This window comes from Triturus cristatus, chromosome 9, assembly GCF_964204655.1.
Source record: "Triturus cristatus chromosome 9, aTriCri1.1, whole genome shotgun sequence".
Taxonomy (NCBI): Eukaryota; Metazoa; Chordata; class Amphibia; order Caudata; family Salamandridae; genus Triturus; species Triturus cristatus.
Genome location: NC_140592.1, coordinates 455,506,389 through 455,531,735, shown reverse-complemented (window position 1 = coordinate 455,531,735; position 25,347 = coordinate 455,506,389). Strand labels below are relative to the sequence as shown.

At 43.4% G+C, this 25,347-nt stretch overlaps 1 protein-coding gene across 3 annotated transcripts in view; it reads left to right on the top strand.

The window, feature by feature from the left end:
- PLD3 (phospholipase D family member 3) overlaps positions 1 to 16,223 on the top strand; it is a 269,488-nt gene extending 253,265 nt beyond the window's left edge. For all 3 annotated transcript variants that reach the window (XM_085625365.1, XM_085625364.1, XM_085625367.1), the window contains 2 exons: positions 6,584 to 6,683; positions 12,255 to 16,223. In XM_085625365.1, coding sequence (XP_085481491.1) covers positions 6,584 to 6,683; positions 12,255 to 12,451 — 297 coding nt within the window. In that variant the 3' untranslated portion in view covers positions 12,452 to 16,223. The remainder of the gene's footprint in view (positions 1 to 6,583; positions 6,684 to 12,254) is intronic.
- Positions 16,224 to 25,347: the final 9,124 nt, after the last annotated feature.

Below are 25,347 nucleotides of genomic sequence, written 5' to 3'. Positions count from 1 at the left end.
TTAAAAAAAAGAAAGTCGACGTCTGGGGTCCACTATTGGATTTACTTTGTAATAGACCCATTTTATAATGCCTGTACAACTTCTTGATTTGATCTTTTGAGATTGCACAGGCCTCCGCAGGAGTATCCCACAGCCGCTCAAGCCCGATGTTTGGACGGGTTAGCCTCACATGCTTAAGCCACAGGAGATCACCGGCACCTGACAGACATATTACCTCGGCAAGACCCAGCTGCTAGGGACTCAACTCAAGCATTGCCCAAACCCTCCTCCAAAACAAAATTGGCCTTCCACTGGCTTTGTCTGAAACTTTTTTTAGCCCCATGTCCAACATTAGGGGGAGCAGCGGGGTACTCATGGGGAGGCCAGTCAGATGCCACATAAAGCGCTTTTCAACTGCTGTTAAAGAGGACACCTCCCTCTGTCCCCAAAGCTCAACGCCATACAGGGCTAATACTAATGCCTGATGGTTATAAACTTGATGTGCCGGGGAGATAGGGTGAAATTGAGAGGCCATATGCATCTTTTATTACCTACGAGTTCTATATTGAAGATCATTAATTTTCCCACCTTCGTCATCTACACACACAAAAATGTAAAAGCTAAGAAGGCAACTTTTAAAGCTCGCTTCCGGTTGAACAGGATTGTTACTGATCACATTTATGTATGTACCCCGTCCTTCATTTCAATATGTGGGCAGTGTCAGGGGGAGTTCGTTGTAATGCCAACCACGAGTGGTATTTGGGGCAGCATAGTTGGTAAGTGGCCTCATGCCCTATGTGGCTGGGAGTACCTTCCGTTCTGGGGAGTTTTATAGACATTTCTGCTCTATCACATTACAGAAAAGGTGGGGGTCAGTACTTCTATTGACATAGTGGCTTTGTTTTACTGATGATGAAACATTCCTTAGTCTCACCCGCAAAACATTAAAGTGTGACACAAATGGGCGAGGAAAACATGTTGCAAATACACAAATTGAAGACGTGCTTGTATTCAGGATTAAAACAATACAGGACATCATTCCTAAAAGTTTCATTATTATTCTCACTGTCCAAGAATGAGATTTCTAGCACAGGGGAAGCAGTCTTTGAAAGCACTGTTGTTGGTGAAAGCTTTCCCCATAAGTCAATTTAGTGTGGCTCATAAAAAAACTCTGGGTTTGTGGTGGATCCAGGTGTGACTTTAGGCATTTATTGTGAATCCAAATAATTTGTGGAGGAGTACAATAACTTTTTGAGTGTCTTTTAGACTTTGAGCATGGCTTGGCATCTTTACCAGTCAGTCGCCCAGGTATTGGAACACTTGGATTTGGTAAACACTTGTGGAGCTGTGGTTACTTCAAACTGTAGTGCCCTGAATGGATAATCTGTTCCACTTACCAGAACCCTCCGGTTCTACCGGTGTGCCTGATGTATAGGGATGTTAAAGAATGCACTTTCAGGTTGAGTGTCGTCATGTAATCTCCGGTAGTCAGAAGTGCAATATCATCTTGTAGAGTACCCAACATGAAACGATCTAATCTGATGTTGTGGTTCAAAGCTCATACATTTAACGGCTTAAGGTCTTTTTAGGTCTCGCATTCCTGCGTTGCAGCGCGCATGTGCTGCTCGCGTCTGCAAGACATATTGTGGGTGAGTATACTTCAGAAGGGGGCTTGAAGCCCAGCCCCTCATTTTCATTGGGTAGCGTCACCATTTATGGTAAACAGTGGCTTCCCATTGAAAGTGAGGCTTCTGTGTTACCGCCCTTTGTCCTTTTGGACGGCCCATCCGGACTGGGTCTCCTGTTTCACGGCTGTCGTGAAGACTTTTCTTATCTGCTTGTTTATTTAACAAGCAGATAAGAAAAGTCTTCATGACAGCTGTGAAGCACACAAACCAGTGCTCCGAGTTTCCTGCAACCACGCTGCCTTCATGCTTGGAGCATGCGCCAGTCGGCTCTAAGCACTATCTTATCTTTATGGGGCCAAACACATGGCCCCATAAAGAGAAGAGATCAATGCTTGTTTAGGACTTGTGCCCTGCTAACTAGGGTGCAGGGTGGAACATCTACTTGGGACAGAACGTCCTCTGTATCGCCAGTGGAGGAGGAAGTGTCCTGTTGATGGAGGTGAGGGCGGCTCTGTCCACAACAGATGCCAGCTCAGCCAGCCTCTGAATGAGCCTGGAGGGCCGCGGGTTTGGCGGACGAGTCACTCCATCTCGAATCACAGCGTCCCCGCTCGCCAGTCTCTGAATGTGGCTGGAGACACACGGGTTTGGCGGACGGTTCACTCCATCTCGAACTGCAGCGGCCCCGCCCGCCAAACTCTGAATGTGGCTGCTGGTCTTATTGGAGCGCTCGCATCAAAACACAGCTGCAGCACAGCTGTGGAGAAGCAACCGAAGCTTGCAGCAGCCCATGACGAGCTTCCCACTGAAAACCACAAGGGTATGTTGCGTCCTAGCACAGAAAAGGCAACTTTCACTCATTTACGTAACACAAGCGAAGTGCCTCACCCTGCAAGTCTTGGCACACACAATCTTACAAGCTGTACTCAAACACACCTTCAATTACAACACGCTTTGACGTTGGAGTTCGGGGCCAGGCCTATTGGCTTTGTCGACCGTGATTCTGTTGCTGCAGCGCTCCATTGCCACAGACGCCCCCAGTGCACCCCCGGGCGCCTCGTGCCTTTGTTCGCCCTTGTGCTGCTCTCTGCTTGTTCGTGGAAGGCACTATTATTTCTAAGTGCGGGGGTGGCTCCACCGGAGCCCCTCCGCGGCGGGCAATTCATTCAATGGCGCGTGAGTGCATGAGAGGGAGGGCATGGGGAAAGGGGTCGGTGCCTGAGTGCGTCTCTGTGGATGCTGAAGGGGTAGGGGATACGGGAAAGGTGGCCTGGCATTGACGCAGGCCGATGCAGAGGTGGTGGGGGCTGGGGGGGGGGGGGGGGAGTATGAGGTACACTGAATTATAGGTTCACTTCCATCCCCTCCTTCAAGCACTACTTCCCCCCTATCACCGGGGCCGGTCCTTGGACTTTTCGAGCCCCAAGCAGAATGGTAACGCGTGAGCCCCCCTCTAATGTGAATATAACGTGAAATCACAGAAATTGACATCATAGGAAGTGCCATCAATTGTCTATCGCTGAGCTACTTTGCAAGAAGCCGCTTTCATGGTGCACATATCAGTGAAACAAAAACATAAATATTAACACTAATAAAAGAATCACATCCGTTTTAAATTTCAATTGATTGAAATACCTTATATTAGTCAAACGGGATGGAAAAGTTTAGCCTATGTCTCTCCAAAACTGATAAGTTCAATCAAATGTTAACAATTTGTTTCTCGATTTGTGCATTAGATATATGTACATGCAGGATTTATATAGGCCAGGGAATGGCCTCCTCGAATCAAACCAATGTTATGTGTCTTTAAACAAGCAATCTTTGTTCTCCAGCTTGACCAGCTTGTTGGATCTTGGGCAAATCATGTTCTTCCTGTACTTTTAACTCCTTATCTGCCATTATTTCATGGGCTGACTGGCCATTATCTTAAAGTTTTTAAGGCGAGTGCTGCTCATTCTAGGGCGATTCATTCTCTCTGTTTACATTCCTCTATTTTAGCAGCTCTAAAGGTGAACATTTTAATAAAGTGACCTGTGTACATCACTTCCTTTGGTACAAGTCCTCCATCCCAGTTACCATGTTAGTAAATGCTGCCCGTGCACCACTCTAGAGGAGAGCCAGTGTTGAGACATGCCACTGGGCTGGGCTGCCCCAGGCTACCAGCTAAACTGTATGTTTTATAACCCACATTGATTGGACTGCTTGTCTGAATCAGTTGCTTGGCAAGCAAAAACAAGCATTAAAAATGCAATAGGTCTTCCCTTTCATTAAGTTAAAGCCATTTGCTTTGCTATACAATACCATGGGGAAAGCAAATGGCTTTAACTTTTCAAAGGCGAGACCTATTGCATTTTCAATGCTTGTTTAGAGTTTGGCATGTGGAATACTCCATCCCAAACATGGTGGATGGCCGGCCTGATGTATTAGAAATGCATAATAACGTAGGGCAGTAGTTTTGAACCTTTTGATATCTGGGGAACCCAGTGAATGACTGCTGGACACCAGAGACCCCACTTAAGCAATTTCAAGAATTTTAACCTCAAAAGAAAAAGTCTACAGAAACAAGTAAACGTCGAACAAATACAGAACTTACAAAACTATTTTTTTTAACACAAAGACAAAAGATATAAAAAATAAAAAAAAATTATTGGAATGTTTAAGTGTTTCACAATGTTGATTTATTTCTAAAAGACAGAACAATATGAGCGGCTCTAGCATTTTGCTTTGTCTTTTTTGCTCCTAAAATATTCTCTCTTTTTGTGTACGATTGCTTTAATTGAGGTCACCAATTGTTCATACTACTGTTTACTGTACTTGATCTGCTCCTACCAACCAACCTAAGGATACCAACTTAAGATCTTGCTTCCAATTTCAAATTCCTTCACATTTACAGAACATTTTTACAATTTTAAATGGAATATTAATCGGCTAATATTAGTTAATTTTTTTTAACAGTCACAAACCCCCTGAGTAGTGTACCAGACCCCAGGTTAAGAACCACTGACCTATGGCACTTGTAATACTGTGGCTGGGATATCAGACTTGTTTTGAAAGAGTATTCCATCTACCAAACTATACATAAGGCCCTTAGTGTCTTGTCCTTTTTTGGAAACAAGGCGGTATAAGGAACACATTCCTTGTTCTTGTTGATTCCTATAAACTATGTCGATAACCCCTTTTTGTAGAAGTGCCTAAACTCTATGAGAAGGCTTGAATGGTTCTTGATGACATTATGATACTGTGATGTAAGATTGAAAAGAATGGTGTGAAACGGCAAGCTGGTCACCAATTATTACAGGCAAGTATTTTTTCCTTACTTTCAACCTTGAACGAATTTCATCAACGCAATATTGGATAATGTTTTGTTACATTTCGATTGCACTTGATAATTTCTTTATATGCACAGTAGCTGAGTTTTGCTGGTACACCTCTGAAATTCCAGATCATGTTTCCAAATGACCTGAACTAGCAGGCGCGCATAGTTGTTAAGCAGCCAAGTGAAATGTTGGGGCACCCTGTAAATGATAGGCCGCACTCTAAACGAAAAGGTCTTCGTTTTCACCCACCATCTTCTGTTTTAAAAAATTGACTGCAAGCAGGGAGTGTTGCTATTAGGCTGAACTACTTTGTGATGCTTACAAAAACCATACACGCCACAAAAAGCGGGTTGCCGAGTTCGACACTGCACCAAGTTTGGCGCTGCATGCTTCCGATGGTCACCGGGAGCTGTACACGATTTGGGATACAAAACATTATCCCCTTATGAACCGTTCACTAAGGCGTGCTTAACACGTGTCTAGTATTTATGGCAATGAGGAGGTGTATGCAGACCTGTTCTTAACGTGAGTGAGAATATGACAAAATGGATTGTAGAATGGTCTTTTTCTTACATAAAGGAGGGACGAATTTTGCCATACCGAGCGTTTCTCAAACAACAGTGAGATCCACTCTTGAAGAGTATTGTCATTTTGTAATTGCATATACACAACCAGTTCAACTGATTTATAATGATCTCTGTGTTGTTTTATCCCTTTTTTCCCCCCTCCCCCCACAAACACTGAAACAACAGTTTTAAGCTGAATGTGCGAACAAGAGAGGAATAACTATCTTCCCGCACTTCCACAAGGGTACCTTAAATATTAGGTCACTCAACTCTGCACTAGGTCCTGAAGAAAGCCCGCTTGACCCCTCGGGGCTGATGAGGGCTGAAACATGTCGACCTTTATTTGGACACTAATTTTAAAAGTGCACTAGACCATAATAAGTCTGACGTGTGCACATTTACAATATTTTTACAAACTATCCCGAATCCAGTACCAATAAATATATCTATTGGCTTCACGAGATTTTTAAAATAACACCCTTTTCACCACAAGTCACTTCACCCCTTTTTCTATTCACGATTACTACTGAGACCACCAGTGGTAAAAGCCTCCGGGTGGAGGAAGCATAGGATTAACCCAATGATTATGCGATCACGTTAATGACAATCTAGCGGAGAATCAAGATATACCGCTAAAATCGATCCTTTACCAAACGTGATTGAGGGTTTCTTAAAACAGTACTTAGTACTGACCGTGCAATACCCTGGTTCTCCCAGGACCAGTGATCCACTCTCCTATTGATTTTTGATGCTTACAAGTTAAACATGGCTTGGTGCATTGAGCATATGGTATTCTAGAAACTGATAACACTAGTTTAGAAATAGTAATGCCATTTGCTTCTGGTTCCAAAAAATGACAGAATTCCCTTGAGTAAGTGAATATAAACACTTTGTTATCTGAAAGGTCATGCTTTCATATGCTGGTTTGTGGTATCACTGGTGCTTGTTAACTACCTCTTGAGATCAGCCTGGGGCACTGAATTACATACTACATGTGAACGAAGTACCTTTCTGTAACTCTGTAAGGAATTGTTTAAAAAAGTGATGCTTTTCTAATAAGGATCTTGTGTTTTTTCTTGTTTTCCTGTTGAAGAAACTCTTTGTTGTACCTGTAAGTACTGAACAAGCCAAGATCCCATATGGCAGAGTCAACCACAACAAGTATATGGTGACAGACAAAGTTGCCTACATTGGTAAGGAAAACATGAGAATATTAACATAACTGTCACATGAATCTTTGTTCATAAGACAACACAGCCTGTTTCAGTATTTGCTTTAGCAAACAAATCATAAAATGACCAAAATCAAACCAAACAATTGTTAATGTTTGAACTTTTTTACATCCTCCAGTTTGGGCATTCAGTTGTTAACCTTTTAACTGCTTTCATTGTGTACTAACTATACAGCAATTCATATGGTAAAATATAAAGAATGAAAAATTGATATGAAGAAAATCTCAAATGTACACAAGATACTGAGTTGGAGAACAGTGGTTATTTGACCCTTTTTTGCAATACGGGTGACTGCGGAATTTGCAAAACTTTAGGTTAGCAGGGCTCTGCGGGTAAGATAACTTTGAGATTCACACGAAGCACACCTTTCTGTAGGTGTTTAGTTCCCAGAAATGTCTGGCTTTGGTAGGTTTCCCTAGGTGGCAGCCCAGCCCAGGCCCAATTACCTCACATACTCCTATTGCTTTTAGCTCCACATTGTGTGGTGAGGTTAATGGATTGCAGCCGCTAGGCCCAGCTACACAAGTGGGGTAGCATGTCACAGAAATGGCAGGAAGATAGTTTTGTTTAGGCATAATTTGAGCTTTGTAGATCATTGTGGGTAAGAAAGCTTCATAGGATCCATGTGAGGCATTACACCCTGGACTCCCCTTGATGTCTAGTTTTCAAAAATATCTGGGTCTGGTAGGCTCACCGAGGTGTTGATTCGGCAGGGCAATATCAAAATGCTGTCCCTGAACTAAGTCCTGCTGGCTGTCAATGAGGTTGATTTGTTGTCGTCCTGGAACTCCAGGAGGCCTACTTGCATTGCCAATTATTCCCACCGACAGATGCTATTTGAGATTTATGGTGGGATCCCATCACTATTCACAGTCCTGGCATTTTAGAAACCTGCTGGCAGTCGTGGCAGCTACACTGTTTGTCAGGAGTCCACATGTTTCCATGCTTGGGGAGTCCACAGGTCTAGTCAAAGGGAACATCTTCACCGCATGGTAAGTCTCCTCTACACCTTAGGCTATACCAACAATGCCCAGCTGTCTCACATCAATCCAATAGAAACAGGAATGGACAAGAACTACATGAAGTCTTTTCCTCTGCAGAGGCCCAGGATGTTCAGGGCATGATTCTGAGATTTCTGACTTGGACATAGAAACCGGTCCTGCACCTCCTTTGTTTGCTACGACTTATAGCCTTGTCCATCCAGTTGGTGCCACAAGTAAGACAGCAGATGCGTCAGTCAGTGAAGTCTGAGGAAAAAGGTGCCTCCAAAATCAGGTAACCCCCTTGGATACAAATCGTACAGTGCATTTTTCTGGCACTGCACTGGTGAATTGACCCCTCTATCCTGTTGATGGGTCATCTCCTCTGCCCCAGGCACCTACTAGCTTGATCATGAACACCTGCTTGCTGTGCTGTGGTGCCCATCTGGATGACATGACACCATAATTTTGTAGGCTTAATACTGACAAGCGTAAAGTTATTATCTACGGAAATCCATCATTATGGCCACTAAAATAGTGGCCAGATTCTCTCAGATCTCCTACTTTGACACTCATATGGCACAGAATCTTGGTTTACTTTTTGAGAGCTAAATTACTTTAGATGCACTTATAAATGAGCTTACTACCACCTGTTTTCTCATATTGAAAATTATTAAGAAAGTCCCCCCGCTGCTACCTCTAGGTTGGCCTACTGCATTTCGCTTTTTGTAGGCTTACTAAATTATTTGCTTCATACTGCAATTGAGTCAAAATGATTTGGCTCCTCGCCTTATTTTAGGCTTGAAGAGAATGCCCAGGATCTCATTGCCTCTTATCTGGCACTGTCCATCGGTGCGTAAGCACTGTCTAAGGCTCTGTTTCGCACAGAGCCCAGAGCAGACTTACCACTGGTAATTATGTGGCTTCTTTTCTCCTTACACTACTTTTACACTATCGCTTCATTTCTCTGCTTTATGTTAAGATTCCAAAGTTTAGGGAGGTTTGCATAGGTGGTAGAGCTTTCGCTGTAGTAATGGCTCAAGCTTGGAACATTCCTCCATTGAACATTTGTTGTGAAAAATCCTTCATCCGATTTTGCAAACTTCTAAATATTAATTTGTTTTCCATGTAGGGTTTGAGGATGTCTAACTTTATGTTTGAGGTATGTGTGGTTGTAGATACACATGCTGTGCATATTCCTGCTATGTAGTGTTGGCCTGGATTTGTGCAAGTTGTTTTTCTTTGAAGAAGTCTTTCGAGTTATGAGGTACTGTGACTCCATCTCTTGGTGGTAATGTGCATGGGCATGGACTTCATTGTTACACTGTTTTCTTTCCGCCATCTAGTTCAGACGTGTGCTCCGGTTTAACACCATTGAGATGCTCTTTTCACGCCACATTGGTTCCTTCCTTCAGTCAGTATTATAATCAGATGTATCTCCCTTTCTTTCTCCGTCTCCTCATGACATTTGTTACTTCACTCAAGCGGGCTTTGGGTCACCCATGGTCCTTCCAGGGCCTCGTCTTTCAAACCTACTCCCATCTCTCAGCCTTGACAATGATAGAACGGAAACCATTCCGCTATTATCCTCGCTGCCACGTAAAATATCCTCACCCTGATCTCCATTGGGTCTGCAATTTGTGTCTTTCGCCCAGGCACAATGAGACTAATTGCGATGCTTGCCGCTCCTTCCTCAACAAAATGACCTGTAAAGACTGTCTAGCTCAGCATCTCGAAGAGGCATGTAGGAGCAGAGACGAAACCCCAGACCTGTTCGGCCCTGAGGACATTGAGGCGGAGCACCAGCTCAGCTGTGATTAGGAGATCAAGAACCTTCCGCCAGCTCAGCAGGCAGTGAGTACAGTACCCCCTCTCCACCACTCTAAAACAGAGCAGCCTTCTACCAAGGGGCATCCTGCCACTCTGGAATCCCAGAGGCAAGCCACTGGGCCACCACTACCTTCGGGCCATGGTCGGCACCAACAATCTTCTTCTGATGTATCGCCCAGCTCTGGCTCGGCAGTGAAGAAATCAGAGAGGCCAGGCACCTTAGCACCAACCACACCTACAACAGCTCGACCTTCAGCGCCAACCAAGTCCACATCAGAACCGACCCAACCATTGGAGCCGAAACCTAAGCCGATTTAGTGACGAAACCCTTGGTGTCGACCAGCTAGACCGACCTCGGCTCCTGCACAGTGGAACCAGTACTCCACAAACTACAGTGGTGAGATTTATGCTCAGCAAAGACACTTGGTCATCCGTTCCCCACACTTGCCGGATCCTCGCCATCCCTTCAGGTCTGCATCTGCTCAACCATCCAAACCTCAGCTGTCCTTCGAGGAGGCTTTGGGCATTCCAATCCCACCAAAACAGCCCAGCAGCTATGGGGTCATCTCATTCTGACACAGGTGGTCAGGGGGTCAGAGGGGGGCACATTTGACACACCTCTGTAGGACGACCCATGGGACTCCTATAATACTATAATTAAGACCCACCAAGGAATACAGACCCCGACTTATACTCTGCCCGGCCCTTGTCGCAGGATGATTCCATGTCCTATCCGGAACTTGTAGGTAGGGTTTGCCTCCTGCTGTAAGGTGGATGCTCATACAGATCCTTTGGAGGACTACCTCTTTAAAGCCCACTCCTCCAGCCACTGCTCCACCCAATACCTTCCCATGCTCAAAGGCATCCTCTGCCGCACAACTGACAATTTGCAAGACCACGTCCATGCTAGGGTCATAACTCCGAGGGTGAACAAAAAGTACAAGCCCCACCACCCTACTAGTCCCATTTACATTCAGGGCCACCTCACATCTGACTCCATCATCACTACAGCCCGTAAGAGAGCCAACTTTCTGTCTACTGGTGATGCCCATCCACTAGACAAGGAGAGTAAGCATGGAGCTGGTGAACTCAAAGCTTCATTAGCAGAAGAACGTGTAAAACAGGTGCTTATAGATACAGTAGTCTTTGGAACTCACTCTCGGTTTGTTTGTTTTTGTTTTTTATTATCCAAAAGTAGTCTTGCTATTACATGTCAACCAGTCCACCGTATTTGGGATTGGGTCCTGCTCTTCATTCTGTACATAACAAGCTTCAGCAGTACATGCTGAAAGTAGATAATGTTGCTGACCTATAACAGTTTGCAGCTACCCACCTTCCTTATATGACCTGTGTGTGACATGTGCTTTCATGGTTCACCTTACTTATTTTAAGTATGTATTTTCCTTATCCAGTACACAGACTTTATAACGATTCGCAGGTACACAAATACTCTTGCCTATTGCAGGAAACACAATCTGTTGCGGAGTCTATCCTGGTTCATTGTCGGTTTCAGGGTAGGTATCATGAGTGACCCAGAAACCGAAAACACTTCTTTAAAGAAAAACAGCTTAAAACATCCTTGCCCCACACTAGATGGAAGGAGTATGTGCAGTATAGTAATCAACAGCGGAACATCCAATTGTTACAATTAAGAAATGGTTCCTTATTCTATGTGATGTACATTTCTGGATTGTGTACTACAAATTGGATTGTGTGTAGCGCTTTCACAATTGTGGCACTAGTACCAGTGTTTCTGTTTTATAACTCAATAGCAAAGCTCAAGGTAGACTACATAAAACACAATTATTTTTTAAAAAACATAGGAACAGCTAGAATCACACTAGAGAAGTTTTATGACCTTCAATTTGTTAGTAAAAAGCCTCCATCGTGTGATTCTGAGTGAACTTAACACTTGTTTTTCATTTGATAGTCCTTTGATGCTCATCTGATCCAGCCTTAGCTCTGCAGGTTTGTGAAGTGTGGTTTGTTCATAAAAAGGAATAACACTACGAGGTCTTGTAAGGTTCACCACTGCCCCATGCCTACCCAATGCTGAAATCTCAAGAAAGTAAATACAACTTTCACTATGGTTTTCCTTGCATTGCATGAAATGTGTTCTCAACATCTGAACTAAAACAATGAAAATAAACCGAAAGGTTTGAAAATTCACCACTTTCCAGAGTACCATGCATAAATTTGGGAGAACACCTTCACCTCACCCTACTCAATTGAACATGAAAACTACTCTTACCCCCCTCCCCGTTTTCGGGCTGTGTACACAAACAAAAATTGCCAGCTCACTACTTGTTTTCCTGACGCACTTCGCAGATCCAGCCCACTGCCGGCCTTTTCAGGTCTTCTAGATGTGCCCAAGGATGCTGGATTGCACTATGGTGTTTTTAAAGGCATCCATTTGCGATACCTATATGTTCTTTCTCACTACATGACCTTTACAGTTTACTCGTCCCAAAAACATGGAAAATTATTTTTTCTTTAAAGTGCTGGTTAAGGCTTTCTCCAATTGAGCCAACAAACTCCCTTCAGTGACTTTCTACTAATTTGCACAGCTTCATATTTTTATTATCATTCAGTTAGTCCTTATCCATCTTGCAACTTGAATAAATATGCTGGGATTTCTGAGTTTGAGCTGCTGGAGGTGATGAGGCTTGCAGCAAGACATCTGAAGATGCTTGATTCCAGCTTCTCCATTTGTTTCTTCCAGGTACATCCAATTGGTCTGGAGACTATTTCCTTCGTACTGCCGGATCAGCACTTGTTGTGAACCAGACAAAGTCGGCGACTGGAGAGCGCACTATTCAGCAACAGTTGCAGGAGGTCTTTGAGCGGGACTGGAACTCCAACTATACCCGAACATTAGACAGCCCAAACACCGGTCAAGACAAATGCAAAATTCAGTAGCGGAAGTCATCCAACAAATCCTCAGATCGCAACAATCAGTGCTGATCATCTTCTTCATAACTGATATAGCACCACATTTGATAAGTAACTGACCACTAAGCATCAAAGTTGCCATAAATCCATTTATTGCTGCAGTGAAAGATACAACTGTGTATGCAGTGAGCTTCATATAAGGATTTCTGTTGCCTTGCATGAGCGTGCCGCCTAAAATACCTTTCCACTCTGGAAAAAGGTCTCAGGGTTATCAATGTATTTTCAAAATCAGAACACTTTCTGTTTATTGTACAATTCTTTTTGTGGGATTGATTTAATTAAGGTTGTTTTGTAAAACTGTAGTAGTTGGGTGAAAGCGATGATTTCTTTGTTTTTAGTTTTTCATGCTCAATAGATGAGACTTGGTTCAGAATTTCTTCTGTAGGAAGCATTCTAGTGTAATTATCTATACCATTCTCTCCTTATTACTGATCTGATGACAATGTATCACTTTTGTTTACCATTGCCATGCACACACCGCGCTGCTTGTACAGTGCCCTAAGTTTTTTTACATTTTATTTAGAATATAACAGTATTTGTTGTGATGTCTCTTATTTCCAAGCATTGATGCCAAAACCTTTACGCACGCAGTTTCTATATTTACAACTCTCACATGCAAGATAAAAAAAATGAGGTTTCATGTCTTTTTCTTAGCAGTTGTGCATCTTCTGTGTTATTCACAGGTGGGTTTCCCATATGTTCATTTCTGAACTCTCTTTTAGTGTTTGTGCAGCTTGAATTGTGATGTTTAATTTAAAGCACATTTTGAGGATCGTTCTTTCCTTTTAGGTAGGCATGCGCACCCATGTAGAGCTGAAAGGCCCAGTTAAACTGCTCATATATCTTCGAAGTGGGTGTTTTTTTAAAACTTTCACAATTTCGATGCTTTGGATTCTGTGTATCAGGAAGTTGAAAAACATTATTGCCTGACCTAAATGGAAATCTCTCAGTGAATAGTCTGGGGGATAGAGGTACAAAAACCTTTGCTATAAGTAACTCTGCGATTTGCAAAATCACAGTGTGTGCAACCTCAAAGGGGCTTTTTTAAGTAGCAAATCAATTTTGCGATTCAGAAAAGCCTGTTCGACTCTCTATATTTGTTTTGCGGTCCATTCCAAATCAAAAACAGAAGGGTACATGAAATGGGCCTCCCCCTTCTAATTGTGAGTCACTATGGTGTTCATGAATGGTTTGAAACTGCTGTTGTACTTGCAAAACATTCATCAATTATCATCACCTCTTTGGAGGTGGTAACTGATTCACCAAGTTGAAGGTGCCCCATTGGCAGCCTCAAAGACACTAGGCAGTGATCCAGAGGACGACCAACTGCTCCTCCCAATATTTTTCAAAATGGGAAAAGTTTATCTTTTCTTAAAAGCAGCACTGATTCCCTTAAGCAACGCATTAGATTCTCATTATGGAAATAGAATTGCAAGTTTCTATTCTCTTGCCTTGAAAGGCGTTTCACTCAGCTCATTCTAAATAGCTAATTGAACACTAGCAGTTGAAACAAAGCCTGGGATCAAAACAGCTTATTGAAAAGTAGCCTACTGAGAAAACAGCACTGGCTATAGTACGTACTGGTCAGCACATAGCCAAGTGTCAAATCCTATTGTTTGAAAAGGATCATTTACTAAATGTATTATCCCTTAAATCCTCCATGTACCTGTTTCTTAATGTGCTGCTTTCAGGTTTAAGCTGTTTTTTAATCGCCTGTTTGTGTAAGGTATTAATAATGCATATCAGTTCATGGGCTAAATAAATTCAGATTAGTCTACAAGTTGGATAACATTTGTGCATCTTATTTAGTGTACATCCACCAATATGATTGGGTTAACATGGCAGTGTTACCTTTACAACTACGTTTTTTTTTGTTTTTTATTTTTAATCAGGGGTTCACAGCACCATCATGAAGTTCTATGCAGGACTATGTGCAGCCTTGAAAGAGTATCATGTTCAACAAGATAGTGTTTTCTGCTTAGCATACAGGGTTTTTAAAACTTGGATTTGACATCACAAAACCAAGCATAGATTGACGCTCTCATTGGTTGCCTCTGAATCTGATGCAACCATTTTGCTCGTTGGTGACAGGAAATGACATCTAAATGCCTTAAGACAGCTACAAAAAAATGTCACTTTTCTTGGGCTATAGCTGAACAAGTGCATCCCACACATTCTTAAGTATATAAATGCTTGTGTTGGGGAGGAATTTTAGTTATGGCATTGAGCAGATTCCTTAAAGAAAACTCAATACATTAACGGAGGAGGAATTGTATTAAAGTAGAGGAAGCTCCACAACAATTGTGAGTCAGTCGCAAGACCCTCTTTGCTTGTGTGTCCCATCCAAAGTATGAATCATTGCTTATTATACATATTGGGAATTTTGCCTTGTGTGTTAGGACAGTCATGGAGGATAGAAAGGCGCCTTGGGGGCTTCCTTCCTTTATCTTCCATGCTAGAGCAGGAGTTACTTTTCGTGCACTTTAGGTTTGGTAAATGTATATGCCCTTTTAGGTTACTTCACGCATTTCTTAATCCGCTAAAGGTGTCCAGCTCACAAGTCAATGCTAATCGAGGTTATGTGGTTATGAGCTACCTCAAAAGATCTGTCTTGTTGCATATTTTGTTTTTTCTTCTCAAGCATGCCTTTTCCATATATCAATAAAGGGCATTTATAGGGTACATCATTATAACCAAACCTCCAGTTATCATATTTTTTGTTTTCGTTTTGATCTTTAGAGCTTTATGCAACATAATTTGCTCTACAATTGGAATGATCCTTGATGCCTATATTAATGTATATCTTGAAAACTGCAGAAGCTACCCTTATGTCTAACAAGGACAGGGTACGTAATAATTAATAACACAGGTCCTTCTAGCTATCATTTAGTAAATTGTTCGAAAATAATTATTGATTGTTAATTAATCTAATCAGTCACACAAATAAATGTAAAGAACAATGTTAGGACAGTCATTAAGAACCATAATTTAAAGTCTAGGTATGTACAAAAGGATCTACAGCAAGCAAATGTGGTGCTCTGCGAAACACAGTGAACACACGTTGCAGCTGGGTTCAGTGATAAAGACATTAACATGATCATAAACAAGGCGGTAAACAATGAGATGATCAGCTGAGGGGCTAATACATCAAGAAACGAATCATAGCAATGAACAAATCATGTATTTTGTATCAACAGCTCCTAATTGACCAACTTTTTAGTAGACTGTCTTTGCGCCCACTAATGGCGACAACATTTCGATCTTTAGAAGAAATGGGTTGGCGCAAAGACAGTGTACTGAGAATTCGCTCAGTTAGGGACTGTTGATCTAAAATACGTGATTCGTTCATCACTATAATTAGTTGCTTGATGTGTTAGCCCTTCAGCTGACCAACTCATTGCCTACTGCCTTATTTATGATCACGTTATTGTCTTTATCACTGCACCCAGCTGCCATTAAGAACCTGTGTTGTTCTTAATTAAATTTTTGTATTTGGCATTAAGGCATTACCTTGTAATCTTATGGTGTGCCTCCCTTGGTACTGGCAGGGCCATGTCCTCTTCAGTCATTGTGTTTTTATATTGCTTTCTGCTGGGGACATAGATAAAAACAAACAATAGCGCTCCACAGTAGATACCGAAAATGTTGCACCCGGAATGGGGTACATATTGTAACTTTTTAAATGTACTGTGAAAGACACATCTTCATTGGTGAAATAAAGAATTTAGGTTAAGACTTATGTGCGTGTTGTTTTTTAAACTGTTTAGATTGATCATCGACTGTATAACATTCAAAAACACTAAGCTCTAATGTGAGTGGTGTAAATCCTGTTGCAGATAATATCAAAATTCCAACTCTCTCGTTAAAGCCACAGTTTCCACCTGACATTTCAGTAGATAAATTGCTGTGACCTCTCTAGTAGGGAAGCTGGCAGAAAATTAAGGAATTACCAAGGGAACCTGGTGAATAATAATAATTTCCATAGTAGGTCCCAAAATATCAGGGGACAATCATGTTCCCACTTGGAATTGCTAGGTCATTCTGCATCCCAAAATCACTAATGCGGTATTAGCACACAAGCCAGATTGGAGCCTTAAGTGTTCTTCATGTGTACCTCCACCCAAGACCTTGAATACCAGGTATATGCTGCCTTCTTTTCTTCATGGCCATTACAGTAGTCAAAAGGAGCTTTTGAAATTTGTCAACATGCACAGACCTGTCCTCCTGGGCTTTCTAATAAAAATAAACGAAAATGGTATTAAAACTATTTTGCACCAAATGTAAAAAAAGTGATATGGGACTATATATCTGAAATCACAAAGGTTTATTAAATGTTACATCTAAGACACATCTGATTTCCAAAACATCCTTCTTAAAATCTAATGCACATATCCGATCATTCCTAAATCCTATATCATTTTTAATATATTTGTGGGAGTCAAAACAGTAGTGGTCCAGTAGTCTTTATTTTCATTATCTGTATATCCTGTGCATTTAATCTTCAGAAACTCCTCTGTTGCAGCTGAAATGAAGAAATCTTCAAATAACGAAGGAGTCTGTCATGAGGAATCTCCAGTATCATTTTATTCTGCTTCCATTGAAGCAGTGGAGTCTCTGAGCATTTACCAGAGAGTCTGCTTCAGCTTACAAAGTACTCTGTTTAAAATACATTTGTAGTCACATAGGAAACAATGATCTCAACAAGCAATTATCATAAAACACAAAGGTCCTTGAGAAATGCAGTAACAGGAAGATTTCAGACAGCTTGCCATTTATTATGAACAATAGTTGCTTGGTTTTCTTCCTTTCTCACAATGTCTGGTTACACTTTAAACAAACCATTATTCACTGACCTTGACAACACAATGGAGAGTTTGTAGTATTTATAACTAATCTTATGAGAACACCTGTGTAGCGTCAGTTTCCTTATTGGCTCCCAGACCCTGGCAATAGATTACCAAAGTAAATGAGAGAGTAATTCTTTCCTTTGGTGATCTTTGAACGGGAAGGAAAACAATCTGCAGCTGAAGCTTTTCTTTAGGCACATAATTAAACTAAGCTTTTCTTGAACCTAGCTGCAGTCAGGTAAACTATATAAACATGATTATCTCAGGAATAAGTTAATGTAAAGGATACAGAAGAGAGAAAAACACAAAATTAAAAAGGACGATCTTGCTCAATCCTCCCTTTGAATGCTCTTTATACACTTGCATTCACTCCATAGCTGCATCAGCCGGATCATTTCATGCCGATCGGGGTTTTCTGGGACACCATAGATTTACTTGCAGTAACATGAGGTTTAGGGATACATGCTGAGTACATGCAGGTAATATATTTATGAGAATAGATACTTTGACCATTATTTCCTAACAAATAGTCCTTTCAATAACCATGAATCCCAAGAGCCAAAGAAGAACCCCAATCATAGCTACCTCTTGACCTTGATGCCCAATATCATGCAGATTTTCCGATATCTTATACACAGATGATGCATTATCTGGAATGTAAAGGCAACTATCTGTTTTCATCATCCTGCAGGCTCCACCTTTCTTAGCTAAAATGTCTAAAACCAACTGGTTGTGTAGAACCATAGCCCTCATAGCAACCATTTCTACCGTTAGGTTTCCCAATGCTGCTGAGGTTTCATTTATAGTTGCCTCCAGTAATCTGCCCAGTTCTCTTACTTATCTAGAATTAAATTATTTTTTAAAAACTATTTTTATTGAGAATCAAAACAACTGGCTTCACAAATCATACGGTCACAGCATAATGAGATTATTACATAAAGACAGTAGGGTGGCATCAACTGTCCCCCTCCCTGTCACAGGGTGCGGATTCACAAACTCTTCGCTTTTACAGTCCATACGTTCCCAGTACATTGTTCAACATTTGTTTTTCCCACACATCATATTGCTGATCATGTTCTGGTCCCTGGATTCCTAACCTCTGTAGGTTCTCCAATCGCCCCACACACTTTCACATTTCTTGGGGCTACCCCTAGCTGCATAAACTACCTGCTCTGTTCTCTGGCACCAGGCAAGCTCCCTCTCCCAGTCTTCGACGGTCGGTATGTTTGCTGCCTCCCATATTTTTGCAATATTTAATTTTGCCACCCCGCTGCCTATCTAAGTCAAATTTCTTTGGGCCTTAGCCAGTTTTAACCCCCTTTATTCCCAAGAGTAACCATTTGGGTTCCAAAGGGACCATCTGATTTGTCACCCTCGTCCTTACTGCCGTGACCTGTGTCCAGTAGGGTTGAATCTGTCGACAGTCCCAGAGGGTATGGAAAAAGGATCCTTCTCTCTTACAACCTCTTCTGCACAGGGAGGAATCTGACTTGCCAATTCTACATAGTAGGGTCTGCGCATAATATACTCTGTGGAGTATCTTAAGCTGGATCAGTCTAAATCTTACTCTAATGGACAGTTTGCGGGGTGCTTGGAGAGCTTCTGTCCATTCATCGTCGTCTATCGTCTCTTCCAAGTAATTTTCACATGCCAGTTTCAGGGGACCCAGTAGGTCAGGGGCATTGTTTATCAGCTTCTTATAGATTAGCAATATTCCCCTTTTCGTCAGTGGCTCTATTAATATTTGGTCCTCCAGGGGTGAGGCTTCAGGTAGTTGCTCCCCTTCGTGCAAGTGACAGTGTAATACGTGCCCCAGCTGGGCATGTCAGAAGCGTTCTGATTCTAGTAGATTAAATTCTGTTTGTAAGTCAGTAAAAGTTATGTAAGTGTGGTTCCTCATGCGTCTTTTAGGTGCTCTATTCCAATGAGCCTGTGTCTTCCAAATCCGTGTAGCCTTCCCACCTGCGGTAAAAGTGCGGTATACCACAGTGGTGTCTGTGCCGTCAGTCTCCCTTTCCAGCCGAGGAACTGGGTAGCTGTATGCCACACGTCTATTGTCACCTGTGTATGTTGGGACGTGTCATCAGTTCTCTTTTTGGAGTACAGCAAGCTTTCGTATCCTCCTGGGCCCATGCCCATTCTGTCCACCCTGTATGCTGGGTCCTGTTGATCCAAGAAGACCCAGTCCTTAATTACTAACAATTGTGAGGCCCAGTAATACATTTGGATATCTGGGACTGTCTTCCCCCGTCATATACCCCTTTTTTGTAGCTTAGCTAGGGCTATTCTCTGGGCGCCACCTTTCCAAAGTAATCTACCAGCTGCTAGTTCAATGTTCTTGAACACTCCCTCTGGGATCTTGTAGGGCGTGTTTTGCAGCACGTAGAGCAGCCGTGGGAGGGCCATAATTTTATAGAGAGCTGCTCTGTCTGCTAGTGTTAGTGGCAAGGACTCCCAGTGTGACACATCCGTTTTCAGTCGCTCAAGTTGTGGGTCCAAGTTACGTCTGAGAAAGTTTTGTGGGTCCCAGGTGACATACATCTCCAGGTCTTTGAATCCATCAAGGACTCATCGGGGCCAGACAAACCCGGGGTAAACAGGGGATTTCGCCTGACCGGGGGTATATTACTGATTTTGTCCAATTAATTGTGTAGCCTGAGGGCTCACCAAAAATACGAAACACTTGCATTACTCGGACCATAGAATGTTGGGGTCTGGCTATAAACATCAGGACATCATCTGCAGAAAGGGAGATTCTTTCTTCCCAGCCTCCTAGTGCGTGTATGCCCCAAATTAGAGGATCTTTACGGTCCCATGCTTCCAGAAAAGCAAATATCATGGAGATAATGGGCACACTTGCTGTGTGCCTCTCTTGAGTTTGAAGCTACATGAGGTGGTGCCGTTCACCCTTACCCTGGCCATGGGGGCCTGGTAGAGTAGCCTGATCCATGCTGTGAATTTGGGGCCAAAGCCGAGTCTCTCCAAGACTGCAAATATGTAGTTCCACTCCACGGAGTCAAACATCATTTTGCCGTCCAAGGCCATTGCTACCGTTTGCAGGTTTTCGCAGGAGTTGGGTGAAGCACCCTGTATAGACGACGTAGGTTTAGCCGGGTACTCCGGCCAGGAATAAATCCTGTCTGGGTGTATAATTGAGGGAAAAATCACCAGAAATCATGTTGCTAAGATTTTCGCCAGTATCATAACATTAGCATTGATTAAGGAAATTGGTCTGTACGAGCTACACTCATTCTGTGGCTTCCCTTCTTTATGTATCATGACTATTGTTGCCATCCTTTGATCTAGCGGAAGACAACCCGTGGAGAGTGCTTCTTGGTACATTGCTAGTAGTGCCTTAAGCACAACTCCCGCCATGCCTTTGTAGAGCTCGTTTGGCATCCCATTGTGTCCCTGCGCTTTGCCTGACTGCAGTTCCCTTAGTGCCTTACGTAAATCGTCCTCAGTCAGATCAGCTTCTGAGGTCTCCCGCTCATCCCCAGTTAACGTCTGGAGAGTCACATCTTTTAGAAAGTCAGTGCAGTCTTCAGCTGTCATATGGTTCTATGACGCATATAGGGCCTCATAAGAGGAAGCAAAAGTTTTGTCTATCTCCGCGTTGGACGTGCAGGTGGTACCGTCCCTGTCCTTCACCTCTAGCACTCATGGCTTTTCTTTGTCACGTGCCTCCAGCAACGCTAGGAGTTTAGCTGCCTTGTCTCCCACATCGCAAAGGCGAAGTTGTGTGGTTAGGGCTTTTTTACGGGCGAGGTCCTCAGTCAATGCTGTAAGTTCCTACTGACTGAGCTGCACCCGGTGGCTATCTATGTCTCGTCCCGCGGCAAGTGCATCCCTTTCTATTTCTAATACTTTATTTTCCAGTTCTGCACACTGCAGTTTGGGCTCTTTCTTCGTGGCCCCTATTATTGCCTTGGTAGTCCCTCTCAGTACCATCTTAAAGGCCCCCCATAGAGTCAGTGCAGAGCCGACCGATCCCAGGTTTTCTTTTAAGCATAGATCAGCCTCTTTGCATATTTTTTCCCTAGTGTCTTTATCTTTCAATTACCAGGAGTTCAATCTAGGTGGGTTGTGGTGGTCCTTCGGTGGGCCTAGTAATTGGACCTTCACCGGAGAGGGGTCCGAAATCCCTCTCTCTAAAGTCGCAGCAGTGGTAAATTGCGGCAGCTGAGTTTGGGGGGTCAGTAAGTAATCGATTCTGGAGAAACTACAGTGCGGTGCTGAAAAGTATGTATATTGTAGGGCATCAGGGTTTCGTTCTCTCCAGAGACCAATCAGGTGCATTGCCGAGGCAAACTGTGAAAGCAGAGACCCTCCTCCCTGTCCTCCCATTTTGACACCTGTTCTATCCACTCTCGGGTCGAAGACAGCATTAAAATCCCCACCTAATAATGTGCCACTGGGTAGCTTGATCAACCGGTTTCCCAGGTCAGAAAGTGTCAGCAGCAAGAGTCTGGGTAGAGCATAGACTGAGCAGATATTAAGGTCTATCCATTCCAAGTTCCGTGGAGGGTCAGGTAGCGGCCTTGTTTATCTCTCCTTACCCTCCGATGGAGAAAGGGCAACATCTTTTTGATCAAGAGTCCCACCTCCCTTGTGTCTGATGTGTATCCTGCATGCACCCTCAAAACATATCCCATTCTATCTAATGCCTTGTAATGGTGTCCCTTCAGGTGTGTCTCCTGCCAAGTATGATATCTGGGTCATGGTGTTTCAGGTGTTGTAGGATCAAAGTACACTTAATGCCACTTCCCAGTTTAACATTCCAGGACCATATTTTTCATCTGTGTGCATTCGCGTTTGGCATCCATTAAACCAGTCTGTAGTTTACCTCTCTAAGTGTTGTTGAGTATCGGTATTCATTATGTCCGCCTTTGGGGGAGACTCTGTGCCCAGTCCCTGCTGTTCTCTGTCAAAACACGTGCAGCTGGCAGAGTGTAGTGAAGCCTCAATAACTACAAATAGAAATGTTTACATCCCTAACACCCCCCCACCCCCTACCCTGCATAGTTGAAATTGAACTAACCACTTCCCCCAACTTGCAGAGCGCTTGTCATCCCCCACTTAGCATCTAATAGCAGGACGTGGTGCAGCCACCCAGATTATAGCCTGACAGATACATTCTTCATCAGTAGTGACAAAGCTTCCGCCACCACTAGGAGTGATATCAGACCTGATCGGCGTCTGCCTGCAGTATTTCCCCCCCCCCCCCGTATCTGCAATTGGTTATGTGGGTGGTGCATCGGCCCCCCTCCCCAGCACCCCTCCCAACCCCACCACACCAGCACTCTGGTTTTCAGTTTTCAGTCTCATTAAGTTACTCTACTTTGTAGTTCTGGGCACACAAATAACATGTGACTAAGATTCTGAAATTGTAAAAAACACAATTCACAAGTTCTCTCCGCTCTTGATATTTTATCCCATATACCAGTAACTTCTCTTAAAGGCAACAGGTTGATTCTTAAAAGAAGTATCAACCTTCTAATCCCATGTGGAAGATTCCATGTTAAATAAGGCTGTGGTCTATTCCCCACAGCGCTCCCACAAACCACCTCATTGCGGGAATTAGATTGACTTAAAATAGTATCTCTAGCCATGCTAATCGTGCTTGCGGACTTCTTTAAAAATAACTGCAATGCAGGCTTTGGCATAGGAGAATCACTATTTAAACTGAGACCACATAAATCATTTGCTTGAGCAAAGGACCTAAAGAATGCTGATTGATCCTTTAATTTGTCAAAAATGTCCATTCTCATGGCGGCCCTAAGGGTGCCCTCGTGCCCCCAAAAGAGGGAATTACCCCACCTCAGGACCACTGACAAGGATAGAATATATGAAGAAACTAAACAGAATTCCAGGCGTGGAACATGTGGGGCAGCCAGAGAATTTAAATTACAAATTTGACGGAAAATCCGGCCTTCAGCTTTATCAAAAGCGAGCCAATAGTTCATATCCAGTACTTCTGCAGCATATGTTAGTGAAGGAGGAATTTTAACCTTAAATATTGACAGAACATCAATAAAATGGCATCTCCCACAGGTTTTTATAAAATCTGTTTAAAGCTCCAGCCTGGGAGGCAGCCTTACCAACACACAGTTTAATATGCTCTGAATCTCGCCCATTTAAAAATAAAACCTTCCCCAGATACAAATACGAATCAACCAATTCTAGTTCTTCAAGCCTCAACGACCACTTATACCCTTTCTTTATTCTGAGACCTTTCTTGCGGAAGACTAACATTTTGCTTTTAGCAATATTGATTTTCAAAAAATGGTCCTCCGCATATTTAGTTAGGGCGTCCAGACGACGTTGCAAGCCAATAGGAGTTAAATCAAAAATTGCAACGTCATCTGCATATAATGAGGAACCGATGGACATTGTACCAATTCTAGGGGCATCCCCCTCACTAAGTTTAATGCGCCGGGGAGATCATATATATCAAAAGAAAACAAAAGAGGGGCCAACAGGCAACCCTGCTTAAGCCCATTTTAAGTCTTAATCCTACGAGATAACCCCTGCGAGCCTCCCATCAGCACTTGGCACCAGGTGTCTGTATGTAATTCTATGATGAGGCCCAAGAAGTATTGTGGTATACCAAGATGAAGAGCTTTCTCCACAGCGTTTGATGATCCACTTTATCAAACGCCGTGGAGAAATCAATGAATGCCGTATAAACTGGCATGCTTCGTGAGAAAACATATTTTTGCAGCGTGAATCTTTCTGGATTCACTATGCTGTGCATTATTCCGCGATCTTGTGGTTGGGTCCGGATTCGTAGTCTTTTCTTTGTTTTTTTTTTTTTTTTTTTGTAGCCCAGGTGGGCGGCGACGACCCACCATTTGGTGCACCTCCTGTGACGTCGTCGTGCTTCCTGCGGAAGTCCCACCTTTGGGGCGCCATCTTCAGATTCTTTTTTCCGCCGTTGGGTCTGGATCGTCATCGGGAAGCTCCAGAATTACAATCGAAGGAAGAAGAAGGAAAAGCCAGTTTCAGACGAGCTAAGAGAATCGTCGAGCTCAAAACACCCGAAAATACCTCGAAAACCCGAGGGTGACTCGAGAAAATCTGAGTCAAAGTCCACGAAGGGAGCCCCGGCGCCGAAAACTTCGACGACCAAGGGGGAAACCATGGACAAGAGGCCGAGCGGATCCTTCGAAAATGGACTCCCTGGTGCCGAAAGACGCCGAAAGGCAAGGTTCGTCGAAGACAACCCATGAAACGGGGCGCTCGACGCAGAAGGATCAACTGGGCAACAGGGGCTGCACCATTCCATATTAAATCCAGGAATTTGTTACGATGTGCTGTATGTATTTCCTGGCATAGCCCATTCTATACAACCAGATGGTATAGTAAACTGTCTATTATATTCTGATAATTTTATTGTGGATGGTCAAATTCTTCTCGGTCGGCGTCGACGCAAGTTCCGTCGAAGAGGCCGCGGTCGACGCCGAAAGCATCTCCGAGATGGAGAAAAAGAAGAGGCGGCTCGAGGCCGAAATGGAGAACATCCTTCAGAGGAAGAAGGAGTTCGACGCCAAGATGAAGGAATTCAAAATTCCAACGGCTCCACTGACTAACGTCGTCGAAATCGAGGACGAATTCGACACCGAGGGGCTGCCGAGAGATCTCGAAGAGGAAGACGAGACCTATTATGAAGGCGAAGCCGAGGAAGAAGACCAGCAGTCGTTCTACAGCTCGGCGCCATCAACCAGCCACGACATCGAATGGCAGGATCTCGACACCGAAAACCCCGAGGAGCCCGTGGACACGTACCCTTCGAGGCCTTCGCCACCCGACGACATCGGGGTGTACAATATGGTGGTCAGGAGCGCAGCGACAGCCTTCGGCGTGAAACTGGACGAGGAGAGGCCGAAAGCCGATTTCCTCCTCGAGACCCTGCTCCCCATCCAGACGAGGAGCCAATTCCTTCCCATGCTACAAATTGTGATGAATCAGGGGAGAGAGGCCTTTAAGGAACCAGCGACTTGCCGTTCGATCACG